At 33.9% G+C, this 18,313-nt stretch overlaps 1 protein-coding gene across 1 annotated transcript; it reads left to right on the top strand.

Moving 5' to 3' along the window:
- The first annotated feature begins 4,264 nt into the window (after positions 1-4,264).
- LOC116144822 (10 kDa chaperonin, mitochondrial-like) lies at positions 4,265-5,357 on the top strand. Its single transcript, XM_031430250.1, has 3 exons — positions 4,265-4,506; positions 4,609-4,748; positions 5,266-5,357. Exons 1-3 carry the CDS (start codon positions 4,402-4,404, stop codon positions 5,312-5,314), a joined length of 294 nt encoding a protein of 97 aa, XP_031286110.1. The 5' UTR covers positions 4,265-4,401; the 3' UTR covers positions 5,315-5,357.
- The last annotated feature ends 12,956 nt before the right edge of the window (positions 5,358-18,313 follow it).

The following is an 18,313-nucleotide window of genomic DNA, read 5'->3' as shown; positions in this document are numbered from 1 at the left end:
AGGAGACCAAGTAATACTGCTATATTTTTTAGACAACATTCTTCTAGTAGCTTTATAATTTGCTCTATTGTCAATGACAGGATGGACAATATTGTTTGGTCCAACCCATAAAGCTATTTCCTCAAACAAGCTGAACAATGTTGTAGCATCCTTTACAACATCTAAAGCATCCACTAATTTCACAAAACACACTCCTTTAGGACAGTACACTAGAAAATTAATCAGCGACCTATGTGCATTATTTGTCCAACCATCAGCCATCAAAGTACATCCAACATCCTCCCAAGTTTTCTTGTAACCATCAACAAGTAACTACACTTCTTTTCTAGCATCTCTCAATAAATTTACACGCAAATTATGATACGTTGGGATTTTACACCCAGGACCAATTGCAGTTATAGCATCAACCATAGGTTGAAAATAATTGAATTAATAACATTAATTGGGATGCAAGAATCATAAAATAACCTTGCAACAACCATGTCCGCTCTCCACTTAGCTTTTTTTCCAGCTAAAACACTCTTAGTTGAGGGCTGAGACCCATGCTTAGTCCTCGAAGCAAAACAGGCACCTATCCTAATAGATCTTTTTCTCTTACTGCTTGAAGTTGAAGTGGGAGCTGGACATGGAGAAACCTCTTCACACTCTTGATCTCCATCTAACATATCACCCTCAAATTGTTGTACACTAGCTCCATAAGGATTGACATTCTTACGAAGTTCAACTTTTTGTTTATTCTTGGCCTCAATTTCATTTAGTCATTCTTCAATCTTGAATTTAACATCGAAATCAACTTTAGAGCACTTTCCAACTTCTCTCTTTATACCAGCTAGATGCAGTTTCACTCGATAAATTACTCCACCTCTGATTATCTTGCCACAGTAAATACATGTTAATATCTTCTTCCCATTTTCATCCACGCTCTCATTAACTTGTTCCCATGCTATATCATTTCTTCCTTGAAAAGATTGTGAAACATCCATGTAAGTAGATTGTTGAGAAGACCCAGATGATGACATATTCTATGTCTTTAATGTTGATCTCTAACCTGGCAATACAAATAACAAATAAGTTAGTAATAATTAATAATTAACCCTTATTACTACATAATCATGCATTTTGGCAATTAACTTCAATCAACCAAATACTCATGCATTGTAAATATACATCATTAATAATGAACCCGTATTACTACATAATCATGCATTTTGGCAATTAACTTCAATTAACCAAATACTCATGCATTGTAAATATACATTATTAATAATTAACCCTTATTAATAATAAGTTATTATTAATTTATTATTTTATTACTACATAATCATGCATTGTGGCAATTAACCTCAATCAACCAAATACTCATGCATTGTAAATATACATTAGTAATAAAATTAACCCTTATTAGTTTTCATGTGTGTGCTAAACTGAAGAACAAATTTTTTTGTTGCTTTCATGCTTTGTTTGCGGGTTTGTCTTAACTCTTACAACCTCCATGTTCAGTCTTCAGGTCATATATTAATAAGTCTAATATCTTCATTCTTCAATGCTCAAATCAAGTGTTCATTCATCATTCACCAAAACAAAATTAACAACTCAAATCAAGTGTTCATTCATCGTTCACCACAACAAAATTAAAGGTTTGCTATTGGAATAGTGGAATGTACATCAGTAACGTGACACCGTGACAATTACCTGGTGCTGGTGAAGATGAGCTACCGTTGACAGTTGAGTTAACCGTCAGAAAGGTGCAGCTCGGTTTGTGAATAGTGCAACTGTGAACAAGGCAACTATGAAGAGCTGAGATTCAAGCAATGTGAGGGGAAGAGGCGACAGTTCCTAGGCAAGAAAAAGACGAGATCGGTTGTGTAGCTCTGAGAAGATTGACGACGACGGATGAACAACGTAGATCGGCAGTGAAGAAGAGTGTGAGAGGACAGAGAAGATCGTAAAATGGGAGGAGAGTTGCAGTACCCTGCTGATGACGAAGTAAGCAGTTGACAGTGAAGGTTGAAGCGACTAGATTCGACAGTGAAGGGGAGACTTCAGTGGAAGATTTCAGTTTCATACTTTCAGACCAAAAGTGTGAGAAATGCCATGAAAATGGGGGGGAAATGTTGATATTTGCTTTGGGATAGGGGGTTTTACTGTTCAATTTATATAATTATAATGTATCGGTTTTACAGTTTAAGAGTTTAATTTAAATTTTTAATTTTATAAATTAGCTGACCCAGTTTTCTTTTGAAATAACGGTTGGACCGACGGGTGCTACAATGCACCGATCCAACCGTGGGTGTAAGTGGGTAGACTGATATAAGCGGTTTTGAGCCTCACCCGGCTCGGCTCACCAGTTGGGTCCTGGTTCAATCGGTCGGGCCGGGCCAGGTTTTAAAACAATGGTCATTAAGCCATTATTTGGGTGGGAAGAAATAGTTTACTCCAGTAAAATTATAAAATATTTGATATGAGAAAAAAAAAAAAATTATTTTTGTTTTGGAAGGTAGGGATTTGTTTTGGTTCAAATCTTAATTTTAGTTTTAAAAATATTTTTATTTTTTTATGAAATCTATTCATTTTATTTTATTTTTTATTTCATTGTAATTTTATTATTAATCTTTAAATTCCTAATTTTTTATTCTAAATTTATTATTCTTATTAAGACAAATAGGGGTATAATAGGTATTTCAGTTTCAAAGTATTAACAAGTAGTTTGACAGGGACTATAATGATTTTTTCAGATTTTACTAGACCAATGTGATATTTTTTCCAAATCTCAGGGATGACAATGGTATTAACTCAAAACGCGGGGGCTTATTGAGTCGGGCCAGTAGGCCCAGTACCAATAAAGTCATAACGGGCTGCTATCAGCCCGACAACCGTTCCACGGCATTTACATAGCATTCAATAAGCTTGAACATTTCATCACCCAAATTCAATTAGACTGATCTTATTTAAGCCCAATGAATCTCTTTATAAGTTCCAATAATGATTAAGATTATTTTAAATTTTTTATAACCCTATTATCTATTTTTTAATCTCTACCATATGCAGTTTCTCTTGAATTAAATTCCATTGCCGTTATTATTCTCTGGCAAAATCTCAAACTCAATTACTTTTTTTGTTTACATATTTCAAATTTGATTTTTTCTTCTTCGGATTCAGATTTAGATTTATCATGTTGTGTGATTACCTTACTTTATAGTTATAGTAATATGGTTTCATTAAACAAACAAAGAATAGAAATAAAATAAAATATTTCAATGATTATGAAAATTTATGATTAGGGTTTATGTAAGAATTAAGAGCAATGCTACACTCACAACTTCTTTTTACAACTCCGACGTGACAGCCCGTCATTGATCTGCTCACAAAATAGGTCATGTCTACCCATTTGTTAGCTAACCAATGATGAGTTGTCACGTCAGAATTGTGAGAAAACGTTTATGAGAAAAAAGTTGTGGGTGTAGTATTTTCCAAGAATTAAAGATTAAAAAAAAATGTAAAATAGAATAAGGGTGTACTTGCTACAATGTTATTTCAAATGATTTTTATTAAAGGTAAATTTGTCAAAACAAATAAAAAATTTAAAAATAGAGGATGATCAATTAGATGGGAGCTTAAAATCACTTCCTATTTAGAAAATTATAGTAACAATTATTTTGAGTAGTATTTTTGAAAAAATTGAGTTAGGTTATTATTACGAATATAAGATTTGAATTTGAAAATATGTTCGGTAAGATTATTTTTTCATCATATATATTTGTTAATTTAGTTAAACACATCATACAATAAAAGTTTTAAAAACACCCTCATCCACCCATTAAATGACTGCAGCCGGCCATCACCGTCAAAGGTAGTCAAAAGTTGTCGAAATGATACACAACCGACTGGATGTGATTGATTGGAGGTGTTTAGTTAAATTAGATCAACTGGATGTGGTTGGTTGGAGGTGTTTAGTTAAATTAATAAATTTAGAGGGTTTAAAAGAATCTAAATATTTTAAGTTAAATAGAATATAATTGAATTTTGAGAATATGGAAATAAATATGTATTTTAAGTATGATAAAAATATGAAAGGAAAAAATAACCAAACAATCGCAGCCAAAGTTATTGACCAATACATGAGCTTATCAGGCTGGTTTTAATCAATGTGAGGAATTCTGTCGGGTTGGGCCAGTACCAATAAGGTGATAACAGGCTACTGTTGGCCCGATAACCATTCTAGACCATGTAAATAACTAGCCCATTCTTCTCTAAAACCCTAACAAGCTAATCAAACCAAACCTAAAACCCTAGAACCTAGAACCTTCTATCACTTTCCAGAGCCTCGACTCTAAACTCTCTCCGTCCTTATAACCCGTAATCTGAACGCTCTCCTTTCAGCGAAACCCTAATTTCGAAGTCATGGCGAAGCGCTTGCTCCCAACCCTCAACCGTGTTCTCATCGAGAAAATCGTCCCTCCGTCCAAGACCAACGCCGGGATTCTCCTTCCTGAGAAATCAAGCAAGGCAAGTATTTTGTGTTGTGGGTTTCGTGTTTGTGTTGGGTTGATTTCTGATTGGACGGTTCTGATTTGATCGGGTTTTGTCTGATTTAATAATTTTGAGCAGCTCAACTCGGGGACAGTGGTCGCGGTGGGTCCCGGCGCACGTGACAAGGACGGGAAGACGATTCCGGTGTGTTTTAAGGAGGGCGACACCGTGCTTTTGCCTGAGTACGGCGGTACCCAGGTCAAGCTTGGCGAAAAAGAGTAAGTTCTCTTCGGCTTTTTGTTTTGTTTTTATTGTTAAGTGCTTTGGTATTAACTTTTTTTTGTTGGATATGTGGGAAATTTTATGGGAGTTTTAGGATTAAATTTAGGATTTTGAGAGAATTTTTAGTATTAATTCAGGTAAATTGAACTTTACGTTTAATTAGTTTCTATTTTTTTAATGATTTGTAGTAGAAATGATTATTTTAATGCATAATGCAATAGGTAAGTTTTTGAATTAATAGAACTATGAGAGAAAATTAGTAACTTATAAGTATTAATGTGGGTATAGTGAAAATTCTCTTGAGTTAATTTCTAATTATTTTTAATGATTTTTCTTAACTTAAAAGACTACATATTGCATTATTTATGACAAAATTAGTATTAGTTTGCTTTTAGATGTCTTTAAAATAAAGAAATCTATTAGAAAATTTTATTTTAAAGTTTTTGACAAAGTTTATGGGCGAAATCTTAAAAAAAGAATATATATTTATTTGGTGGGATTTGTTTGATGCAGGTATCATTTGTATAGGGATGAGGATATTTTGGGTACTCTACATGATTGAAGAGTTGAGCTAATTGCTTATTGATTTGTAAGGCATTATTGTGTTCTTGGTTTACTTAAATGTAACTCATTAATTAAATGGGGGATTTTGATTTTGATTTTGAAATTTATGTTATTCACTTTGGTTAATGCTCTAATGCTAATGCAAATGCAAACTTTTGTCTTTAATCTTTTTACTTATTTCTAGTTTGTGTTTATTGTTACTATCATTATTTTGCCTTGTGGGTATGTTGAAAATGCCAACTTATTTTGAGAAAAATAAGTCATTTCCTCTCACAGTCTGTTTTCATTGAAGTCTTCTGACTATTAATTCTTGATTCTAATAGAATATGTGAATGGAGAAAAATAGTAGTAAGAAATCTTTATGTCATTCTATTTGATTTGGGTCATCCATTGTGGCGATGACAAGAACTTTTGTTGTTGGTGCTATTGGCATGGCTTAGACGCAGATGACTTGGGATGTTTTGTTTCCATTGAAGTTATTCTAATAGAATATGTGAATGGATAAAAATAGACATAAGAAATCTCTTTATCCTTCTATTTGTTTTGGGTCATCCATGGTGGCGATGATAAAAACTTTGGTTGCTACTGTTGCCGATGACTTGGGCTGTTTTCACTGGTGGCTGTTGCTTGAATTGTAGTTTATTAAAGAATTTTATGAGTTGGGTATTGGGATGGAATGAAAGATGGGGAAGAATGTGATGGCGTATGAAGGTGGAAACTATTATAATTTGTTGCATCTTCCATTAAAGTTTAACTAATAGGAAACTCCTGACTACGGGAGGTATATGAGAGAGAACCGAAATGTGAGGGAGGTGATTGAATTTTCTTCGAACGTTTGGAGCAGACTGTATTTTCTTTTAAACTTTAGGGAGGTACCTAGGATTGCTTATTATTTTGGAGTGGTGTTTTGTGAAGGATCTATTCTATGGTACCGATTTTGAAAACAATAATTGAAGGGCATATTCTGGGCCTCTGGATTTATAATTAGGATTATATTCTACGTTGACACTTTTGATGAAGCATCAATAAAATAAAAAAAATAATGTTTCATTAGATAGGGCGGCTTGACGCCAGTGGTATTTGAAAGCAACAACCCTGAGCCTGAGGTATGATTTGTAAATCAATTGTCAAGTGTAACCAAGGCAGATCAATTTAGTCTTTTGCAAAAAACCATAAAATCAAACAAGGCTATCGCGTATAATCGTCATGGTAGGTGTCATCTATTACATATCATGTTGGTGTGACAATATGACCGATGTTGATCTTTTATTAAACGTCGATGAGTTGAAGTTCATGGTAATACCTTTAGACTTCTTGTCTGCTAATGTGATTAATGTTGTAACTTTTAGGTAAACATAACCTTGGAGTTGTGATTTGTAAAGATATTTTAAACATGGTTTATGTCGAATTTTATGATTATAGTTAGGGTAAAACTTAATTGAAATATATTGCTTTTTATAAAATAATAATAATTGGCTTCCTTACTATGTAACCGTGGTAAGCACTCGATCGGGGCATGAGAGAGGATATTAAAGCGTCAGGGAGGTCGTTACTTTATATACTCAGGGGGTCTCATTGTCTGGAACTTTTGGGGAGGTCAGTAATTACTTATAAAATACGTGTTGGAAAGAAAAATCTTACAATTTTTTTTTTTTTTTTTTTAAATTGAGTTCAATGTTTCTGAAACCAGCTCACTCCTTGACCCAGTCAGGGTCAATTACGAGTTACGTATAGATGTCCGTTGGTCGGATGATGTTTTCATTAGTTTGAAATCTAGCAAAACACCCATAAAAAATATTATTAGTCCTACAAGTTTGAAATCCACAAACATACCTCTAAAAATATTATCATTTCTATAGGTTTGAAACTCCAGCAAACATGCCCTTATGATTGGCCAATGCAAATCGACAGTCTGGTTGGAATCGTACACCAAATGCAATCTCACCATCCTTTGGCCATTCCCAAGAAATCTCTCACATTTGATCGAAATCGAATGATTTTCCCCAAAAAAACCTTAGTCGGTGACTCAAACCTAACCAATAGGCTGTTTCTGGCGTCAAAATCGCCCCCCATCACCACAAAACACTCCTTCATCCTCATAACCAAAACTCATTCACTCGTCCTTTGCTCACTCACCAATTGTCGGCAACAGCTTGTGTTGTGGCTGTGATGTTTTTGCATTTTCGGTTGTTTCACTCACCGAAATCACCTCCATGCCACTTTCACTCACCACACTCGCTTTCCAAACCCCAACAGCCTCACCACATGCTCTCACCGATTGTGTCCATAAATCTAAGGTTTGCTTGAAAGTAGAAATTGGTAATCGGCTTGGAGAAGCTCCAACTTCCATCCAATCGGTAAACTTGGTTGGGTGGCCGGGTTTAGAACATAACATTGAGTCACTAGATTAATACTTTAAATGTTGAATTATATTTAAATTTTATCATTTTAATTGTTTTAGTATGCAAGTCGTATTAATCTCAATTATTCCAATATTTAATTTATGGTCACGGTTCTCCTTATTTAATTTCCATCCTTATTTCTCCTTACTTTCAATGGTTCACAATTGGAAATTGAGTTAACAAGAAATAACAATAAATACCTTCAAATTGCCTAAAATGTGTATTTCATAAACTTGTTTAACTATATTTTATGTGTTTAATTTAGATGATTCATAAAAGGAATATAGTTTCTAAAATTAAGAATCTTTTTCATAAGCAGTTCTGATAAAATATTTAAGCAAAATATTTACGCAAAATAAAATGGTGTGCATAAATTTGATAAATAAAATCTAACAATTGTTTTTTTAAATTGATGGGTGATAATATAAATAGAAGACACAAAAATTAGTGTTTGATATATTAAAAAATTGTATTTTTTTTTAATTTGTTTGAATATAATATTTAAAAAATAAGTACTTTTTTTGTTTTTTAACGTTTTAAGTTCTTAAAGAACATGTTAGACATGATATAAACACTATTTAGTTTTTTTCATTGACAATACATGAATTTTTAAAAATAGAACAAAAATTCGAGAAAAAAATGAAGATAATTTTGCATATTATTATTAAGAGTAAATTGGATGGGGCGGGGGTGGGCTAAAAGATGAATAGGGCTTGATTATGTAAGTAATTAAGTTTCACATTGGGATTAGACCGACATTACGTATATTATGTATTTCACTTTCAATGATATTGACCCTAACAAAATTAAATGTCAATATATGTACGGATTTTTCTCTATCTTCATTTAGTGTTCAGGTTCTTTTTTCCTGTCAAAATCTTCACCGTTTTGTGTTTTTACTAAATTTGTTTGTCTCTATGTTTTGGAATTATTATAAATGATAAATATAATTATTTCTGTAATATTTTGGATTTATGATGTTATAACTTGGGAAACAAGGCTGCGTGGTAAGTCACGTGTGAAGAGTGACTTGCTCCCGTCAGAACATAAGCACATTCCAGGCCTGCACACGCTATGGACTCCCACGTGTCCATTTCCCTGCAATCAATTCGCGTGAAATCACTTGGGAATTGGGCCATGAACGTAAAGCCGGATTAATTCTGACACTCAACCAACCCATGGATTTAATGATGATTACACGCCTTCATCTTTTATAAAAAGAGAAAGACCCCTTTATTAGGGGATTCGGCCATTTTGACACAAAAAACCTCCTCTCTCTCTCTGAAAAGCTTTGTATTAACTTTTTTTAATCATTTGTAAGTCAGTTCGCTGCTGCGACCTGACCCACAAAACTAATACAAATCAATGGACGTGATGACTTGTTACCTTAACTCCGAACCACTTTAAAAGCTCCCATTGCATTTTATTTCATATTTTTCGTTTCATAATCACGTGTGTCTCTTGACCAATCAACGTTGCACACGTGCGATTATTTGGTGTTAGAATCACGCATCAATTGATGAATTTGAAAAATTCTTTAATTGGTGTTTTGATGTTTTTGTAATGGAGTTTTTAATAATTCAAAGGGTATATAATATTTCTAAAATTATAGGTCGTGAAATTAATCGATCTTGAGAGGATATATGAAATTAACTAATTTTGTCAATATAGGTTTTAATTTAGATGTTTCTCATACATATATACATATTTTTTTTAAGGAATCAATATTATGTTTCTTATCCTATTTAAAAACTGAAAATTTGAAAAAATACAATCGTGTTCTTCAAAGGTCACGTTAAAAACTAAATCAAAGATTTTCTTTTTACCATCTTTAAAACCAAATATATTTAAATAAATAATTTAATTTCCCTTTGGAAATGACATTATTGGAGATATATGTTATGTTCATTAACCAAAAATAATTTGTTGAAAAATAAATATTATATATTTTGTTTGTTAGTGATTACGTTTTAGACAAACATACATCTTTTTTCCTGTTCAACCAGAAGTCAATAGGCAAAGACATTTCAAAATAACTCATGTCTTAGAGAATTTAAGTTATGGGAGGGTTTAAATCTAAATCCTTATGTGGTGGCCTACAAAATCTTCCCGGTCTTCAAATATTAGAGATACAAGATTGTTCATATATTTCCAAGTTTCAATCAGCATAGGGGATCTCATCATTGTAGTGAATTTGAAGACACTAATTAGACGGGGGTGGACACTCTCACATTTCTATAGAGCTTCATATTAATGGATGTGAAGATGTGAAACTAATTCTCATAGGAGGACCAAGCATGCCCCAAGTCCTTAAAATCTTTGAAAATATGAACTTTTGCTCAAATCCATTTTGATTGAGATATGCCTCACCTCTTTTGAAAAAATTGAAGATTTGCATTGTACAAATCTCAAAATCAATTCTAAGTATTTGTTAAGCCTAACCTCTCTCTAAAATTTGGAATTAGGCATAGCCTCGGAGCTCAATCTCTACAAAGCCTATCACTCTCATTTATGTTATGAAAGATTTACAGTGTTGATGGCTTAAAATATAGTGGACAGGGGTAAAGAAAAATACTCATCAAAGATTGTTCACATCATGAAGTTTTAATAGACAAAAAATTTAACTACCATTCAAAAGGAGGAAGAATGAAGTGAGAAGATAATTATCTCAAGTTTGTCGTTTTCTTACACCTCAACTATTATTCATAATTTTTTTTTTTTCTATTGACATTATTTTTTTATCCCTTGCTTTCCTTTTAAGTATCATTAATTATTTCCTTTTTTAACACCCTAGATGATCGTAAAGAAGCTCATAGTGGTAGCTTGTTTAGGTAATTTGTGCATTTTTTACTTACTCATTTAACTTTATTTAACTAGAGATGTTAAAATGAGCTGTTTTCTATATTTTCCAAGGATGATAGAAACATTAATTTACGTCGTACATATTTTGTGCATATGTTGTGCTAATGTTGTGTTATTTAAAAAGTAATATTATATAATTTATATTATAGTCAACCATATATTTTGATATATATCAATAAACTTGACCCATTTGACACCACCACTAGAATTTAATACCTTGTTGTTTCACTTCATAGAGCATAATAGAGGAAGAAGAATGTCCATTTTGATTTATGGAGACCTTCACTTCATAGTGCATAATAGAGGAGGAAAAAGGTCACCAAGATTTTATAGCTTTTGTTCACCAAACTTTTTTATACTGAGTTAAATATATATTTTTTCAAATAATAATAAAAGTAGATTTTGTTAGTGAAAAATTTGTGAAGCAAAACGCCAAAATTGTGTGTTTGTACTATATATTTGTTTGTGTCAATTGGGTCAAATATGTGTTTAGTGTGTTGGTTTATAATAATATTAAGAGTACAACATTCCCTTCCAATACTCTCATACTACATGACGTGGCATGTTGATGTGGCAATGCCACCTCATATGCCACATCACCTACATAGCACGTCAGTTTCCTCTCCCAAAAAAATCCCTAAAATTCAATTCCCTTACCCCCTAAATCAAATTTGAACCCTAATTGTATTTCAAAATAACAAAACTTCTTCCATCACGTCATGTAGTATGAGAGTGGTGTAAGAAAATGTTGTATGTCTAGTATTATTGATTGGTTTAAAGGGAGAAAAAAATGTATGAGTGTTATAGTTTAAATAAGGTCATGTTCGTTTTTCATTTTTCTTCCTTGGGAAATTGGGAAATAGCTGCTCGTTTATGTTTTTTTGCATGGTTTTAAAACTCGGACAAGCTCGGACAATACTAGGACCCGGGGCCTTCTCTGGGTCGGGTTACCCTTTCAATTGTTCCAAGTTTAAAATCTATCAAACACACAATACGCATCAGTCCTTGAAGGTTTGAAATCCAACAAACACACCCTTTGGCCAAATGCAAATCGGCGATGACCTCCCATTTTTCGGTGACCTTCCACCTTCCCTTGCTATCTGAAACCACATTCTGACTTTCTCTGGGGCCGTGATGGTTCATCTCCCGCCGCCACGCGATGTTTTGTTGTCTAACAATTTTTCTTCAATTTCCCAGCATCGATCGTGCCTTCTCTAACATTGATAAGCCTCCTTAGCCATTGATCTACCTTCTCTCAAGCTCCCTTGCCGTCGTTCACAAAGATCCACAATCATCTTGCCCAAAAAAGCCACTGCAACCGTTTGACTTTCACCACTGATCTGTCACTTTCCAGCGATGCCTCAACTTGTTAGCTATCGATTTGTCCTCCCCATCACCCGATTTGCCCTCCCTGGTGTGTCGTTGTCGTTCACCCAGTCGATTGCCGATTTGATTTGGCCAGGGGTTGTGTTTGCTAGATTTCAAACCTATAAGGTTTGATGGTATTTATTAGGGGTGTGTTTGCTAGATTTTAAACTTATCAAACTATTGGTTAAACCATCGGTTAAACCAGTTAACCCATGACTCGGTCGCCTGAACGGGTCACTCCTTGGGTTGGGTTTTAAAACCTTGGTTTTTTCCCAAATAGAAATAAAAAATGTAAGGAATACAAACGTTAAGGAAAGAAATGTTGGTCCCATATAATGTATAGAAATTTGAAATTTGAAATAGTATTTTTTATTCTTTATCTATTTTTATATTTTATTCTTTCTCTTAAAACCAATATTTTCATCTTAAATGAAAACTTTTAACAAAAAATTGTAAATGAGGATAAAAGATAGATAAATTTAACATAAGCTTTTCAAGACGAACAATATAAGTAGAATTTTGAAAGGGCTTAATCGGTTGTAAAAATGATAAATTTTTTATTTTTCATTTTTCATTTTTGTGTTTTTAGATAACATGCATGTTGAACGTGTTTTCATTTTCATATTTCAAATACGTTTTTAGACAAACACTATGTAGACGATTGAAATTTTAAAGTTGATTCTTGTAGGGATGTGGCCACTAAAAACCTGTTAGACCTGCAAGCAAAGACACATATAAAGGGAGGATGAACATGAAGTCCTTGACATTTGTGTGGTGTTGGTCGTAGGAACTTCAACGCTCAAGTCAACATGATTGAAAGAGAGTTAAGTGAGCAAGGAATAAGATAGAGTTGGTAGAAGTCACCATGAACGTGGAGCGATGACACGACAATCGTCATAGAATGGTTGGAATTCGGTTGTAGAGTGTGAAACAATGACAAAACAAGAGCTCGAGAATGAAAGTGTGAGAATGAATTGACCAATGTAAAAGTGAAGTCAAGAGTATGTTCGAAGGTCTCTTCTAAGAGGGTCGACCTTGATATTTATAAGCGGTTGGGGTGGTTAGAGCTTCCATGAGACTTGGAGTCCCTTTGAGGAGTGAGTGTCGACTCAACGTTTATTGACCTGGTAAAGACATTGTGATCCCCTTTTGAGTATTGCGCTATGTGGCTAGAGACCCGAAGTTTAATTGTGACTCATTTGAAGGGATGTGAGACCTGGTCTATACAGTCGATGATAGGTCATGTGACCAATGAGATGGTCCAATGTAACGCCCCACTTGAGATACGTAGCCATTGTTTATGGTATGGCCTAAAGGGTTACTGAATTGCTCCTAAATGAGTTTGTATATTATTCATGTTGTTTGGTTGGCCCTTGGTTGAGTTTATGTTTTGGGTTTGGTTGAGTGTTTACCTTGGAATTGATCAAGACTTGGCGGATTTTGGAGTTGTAGCCTTCGCTGGGGCGAGGTAGAAGCTTCGCCGTGGTGACGTCAGCTCTGTGATTTGCGACATCAGCTCTGGAGTTCTTCACCGGGGCGACAGATAATTCTTCGCTGCGGCGAAGGGCCGACTTAGTTTTTATTTCAGTTTCTAGAGAATTCTTTTCTAAAGGCAAAATACCATTCTACCCCTAATTAGCAGGAAATGTGGAGAGTAAAATGCAAGGAAATTTCATGGAGAATAGTATAGAATGGGGGTGAATTTGTAAAGAATTAAAGGATAAAAGGTAGAATTTTCAAGAAATAGTAAGGGCAAAATGGGAAAGAGTGTATATTATATGAACTAATAAGAGTTTAGTTCTCTAAACCCCTTCATTTTTCCCTTCCTCCACCGCCTCTTCATCCCTCATTTTCTCTCAATTCCTCACTCAATCTTCCAAGGGATTTTTGAGAGTACTGAGTTGGAATTTGATAAAGAATTGATCCTAAGCAAGAAGAGGTAAGAATTCCTACTCTAGATATGAGTTTTATTTATGTAAGGGTTAAGTTCTTACAAAGTTTATGCTTAGGAAATAAGGGAAAGCTAAGGTCCAATAAGAGTAGAGAGCTTTAGTGAAGACTACTCAAGTATGAGGTAAATAAATCGAACTCAAGCTAAAGTTTAAGCAATCCTTGAGTGAAGATTTCTTTATGCATGTATATATGATGCTTATTGAGAAATTGAATAGAGATATATGTCTACTTGTAAAGAAATGGAGTTGAGATGAATATTCATGTTGTGTTTGTTGGATATGCTTCCTTTATGAGAAGTGTTGAGTTGTGATGAGTTTGAGATAAAGTTGGAGGAGATTGAGTAAATTTTTGGGGAGTGTTCTTCTATGATAGGAATTATGTCCATAGAAGGGAGTTTCTTCCCATTTTGGATGATTAAAAAGAGAAATAGAGTTGTAGTTAGAGAGGAGTTTTTGTATGCACATGAGTTGTTTGATGAAATGCCTAAGAGAAATATGAGCATGAGTTGTGAACCTTAATTCTTGCAACATTGCATATTGGCATTTCCTAAGTGCATTAATGAGCATGAACCATCCATGTGCATTAATTGTGCATTGAGAAGTAGCTTAAGAAAGAGTAGAGAAGTTTGTGAATAGACTACTCTAAGAGTTAAGCTATATTATGAGTACTAGCTTGAGAAAGAGATGAGTATTAGCTTGAGCAAGAGTAGAGATCTTTGTGAATAAACCACTCTAAGAGCAAAAGAAGAGAATAGAGTAGGTCGTGCGATGAGAAACCCGTGAGTGATGAGTAAAGTCACGAGAGTGGGTGCTTTGTGATCCCCAGCCGTGCCTCTGGTAAGATGGGGCTGTGACCGTCACGAAGAGTGGAACATGAGGTTTTAGCCGTGCCTCCGGTAAGATGGGGCCGTGACATTCAAAGAGAGAGAGAATACACTCACATGACCAAGGGTTCTGAATCCATGCATGATCGAGTCCGATCGACAGAAAATGAGTAGAAGTCACGAAAAGTGGGTTGGTGCTTTGTGATCTCCACCCAGCCATGTCTCCGGTAAGATGGGGCCGTGACATGCAAGTGAGGAAGAATGAGCAAACATGAGAAAGAATAAAGAGAGACAGTGAGTAGGGTTACGAAGAGTGGGATGAGTACCCAGCCGTGACCTACAACAAAAAGTTAACAGAAAAGAGTTATGAGAAAGAGAGACAAAAAGAGAATCAGTAGAAGTCATGTAGAACGGGAGAAGTCCCGGCCGTGCCTTCGGTAAGATGGGGTCGTGACGTTTAAAGAGAGAGTTAGTAGAAAAGAATTATGAGAAATGAGAAAGAGATAATAGAGAGAATTAAAGGATGAGAAAACTTGAGAAAGAATGAGAAAGAATGAGAAAACTTGAGAAAGCTTGAGAAAGAATGAGAGACTATGAGAAAGAATGAGAGAGTTTGAGCTAGTAAGAAGAGAGAGTAGAAGAAAGAAACATGCAGTTCTTTTGCATTAATTGCATGTACATCTCGTACATGCATGCACCATGATTTCTTCCATGGTTACTGAGAGTATGATGAGAATAAGAGAGAACCATGATTTTCCTTCATAGTGAGTAAGAATAAGAGAAGGAGAAAAGAGAATAAGAACAGAGAGAAAGAAAGAATAAAAAGAGCAGAACATAATTAAAGGAGAATAAAAAGTATTAGAAAGAAAGAGAAAAAACAGTGAGAATTAGAAATAGAAAACCGATAGAGTAAGGAAAGAACCAAAGAGTGAGTTGCGGGGACAAGTAGTAGAGGATTTACTTACTGAGCATTGTTGTGCTCACCCAATTGTTCTTCCCTGTTTTACAGGAAATTGGAGTAGCGGTCGAATAGACGTCGAGGAGCGGAGAGTATTCGCACTACTGTCCACCAGTTATGATATTTTGTCTTAAGTAGAAAGTTTTTAATACATAGTATTTTGTATATGTAAAGAATTATATTTTATGAGTAAAGAAAAGTTTGAGCCCACTATCTTCCATACACTATGTATATCTATAATTTGCAAAGTATGTATTATAAAAATAGTAGTAGAGAGCAGGTGTTACATCCAACCCGTAGAGCAACCTGACTCATAGCGTCGACTGAATCGTAGATTGGCCCAAATCATAGAGTGGGTCGACTAGTAGAGTAACCCAGCTCGTGGAATGGGTTGACTTGTGGAGTGGACCAACTTGTAGAATGGGTCGACTTGTATAACAGATCAAATTATAGAATGTGCTGCCTCGTAGAGTGGATTTTTTACGGGATGGACTTTGATGTAGACCCAACCATTTGTTGGCCGTGGCATAGGGCCAATTACAGTTAGGCCTAACCTGGGCCTAATATAGATTTTTGCCCATACACACTATGGGCCAATTTGGTACACAATTTTTCAGTATTCTATTCGCTATTCTATCCAAAATACACATTTATTCCCTTATTCTCAAAATATTATTTTATATTATTCGATTCCTTTTAAACCTCATAGATTTGTTAATTTAACCAAATACCCCCCCCCCCCAAAAAAAAAAATTTTTTTTTTTAGAAATTGACAAAAACACCCCAGCAACCCACATTTGCTAGATTCTGGCCACTATTACTGGAAGTTGGCCGAAATCTGGTATAATGGCACACTATTGCCTGGATCTGGTCGGTAGTGCATCGATCTAGCTTTTTCCGGCCAGATCCACGATGGACTGGCCAGAAAATGCTAGATCTATGACCAAAGATCTGGCCGTAGCCAGTCGTCAATGACGGCCATCAACAATGACCATATCTTTGGCCGTCATTGATGACCAAATACAGCCAAATCCACCGTGGATCTAATCGAAAAAGACCATATCGGCGCACGACCAACTAGATCCAGTCGGTTGTACACCGATACGGTGACTCCGGCCACCCTCTGGCAGTGGTGGCTGACTGTCGGTATTTAATGGGTGGGTGGGGGTGTTTTTATTAATTTTTAATATTTTATTATAGGGGTGTTTAGTAAATAAACAAACATAGGGGGATATTTTTATTAATTTCCAAATTCTACATTGTAATACCGACTCAATTTTACTTTTTTTTCAAAATATTATTGTAAAAAGTATCAGAATAATGAACCAAACACAACCATTTTTTTTTTTTTCTATTATCTCATATACATGGAAAAAAAATATCTTGATAATATTAATAAATTCAATGAATATACATTTTCTTTTGTAATTCTCTCATCAAATATTAAATTACAACAAGATTAGTTTGATAAATAAACTCGAAAAGTTAAATCAAAGGTTGAGAGGAAGCTTGTTATAAAAAATAAATGTGTAAAATATTTGAGCTTGCAAATAAATAATTTGTCACAATATGGTTTGGTTTTTATCAAATATATTCCCAATCTTTGGTCATATTTGAAGCACTTGAGCATATAGTCAAATGTTTCACAATCAATCTCATTCAATAATCAAAACAATCATTTAATTAGTCCCATTATGCTATGGTGGGGACTCATTTTTTTTGCCAAATCATCATGCAACATTTGAAATGATCTTTATCTTAATTAATATTAATCACACAAACTGTTTATACTCTTATATATAAATATTTAAAAAAAAATGATATGTATTTAGAAAATGAAAACGAGAAAATAAATTTAGTATTTTCAGTATTCGAGATTATCCTTAAAACAATATTCTAAAACGAAACGTTATCGTAGAACATAAAAAAAACATTTAATTGATCTCTTCTTGTAGAAATGAGAAAACGAAATTTCCCATTTTTCAAAAACATTTTGTACTCATTTTTTTTTAAAAAAAAAATGAAAACCTATAAACAATTAAGTTTAAGAGCATGATTGAAAAATGACACAAGCTAAATGTCACTTAAGCAATTCCATTTTGGGTACCTTTTTCCACAAAAATCTTGGCCACAAATTGAATAAAGAATATGATAATCATGTAGAATTATTATTTTTAATTTATTCTAAATATTATTATTATTAAGTCATTTTCTGAAAGTTATGGCCAAATAGGATGAATTCGTGGAGATAAAATAAAGTGAATTTATTGATAGCAAGGTAGAAAATAATAGCAACACAAAAGAAGTGTTCAAATAAGAACGTTCCCACACTGATAATAAGTTTGAACTTTAATTAACGGATAAATTTATTTGCCTATTTGAGATTTTTAAGTTTTCGTCGTTACAATGATTCTTTTAAAATTATCAAAACCTTTAAAAAGTTGTCAAAGATTCTCTCGTAAGTTTATCAAAAACTCCTCTTAGTGGTAGTTTTTAACAATTTTTGATATTTTTTTTTTTTAGTACCTTTGAGATCGAATGATCTCTTAGAGATGAATAAAATTAATCTACCTAATTAATTATTAAATATAATCAAAATTTGTGCATAATATGATGATTTTATAAGAAAAA

Source organism: Pistacia vera, unplaced genomic scaffold (genome assembly GCF_008641045.1).
Source record: "Pistacia vera cultivar Batoury unplaced genomic scaffold, PisVer_v2 Contig457, whole genome shotgun sequence".
NCBI lineage: Eukaryota > Viridiplantae > Streptophyta > Magnoliopsida > Sapindales > Anacardiaceae > Pistacia > Pistacia vera.
Note: the sequence above shows the minus strand (reverse complement) of the source record. Positions and strands in the feature narration are given on the sequence as shown.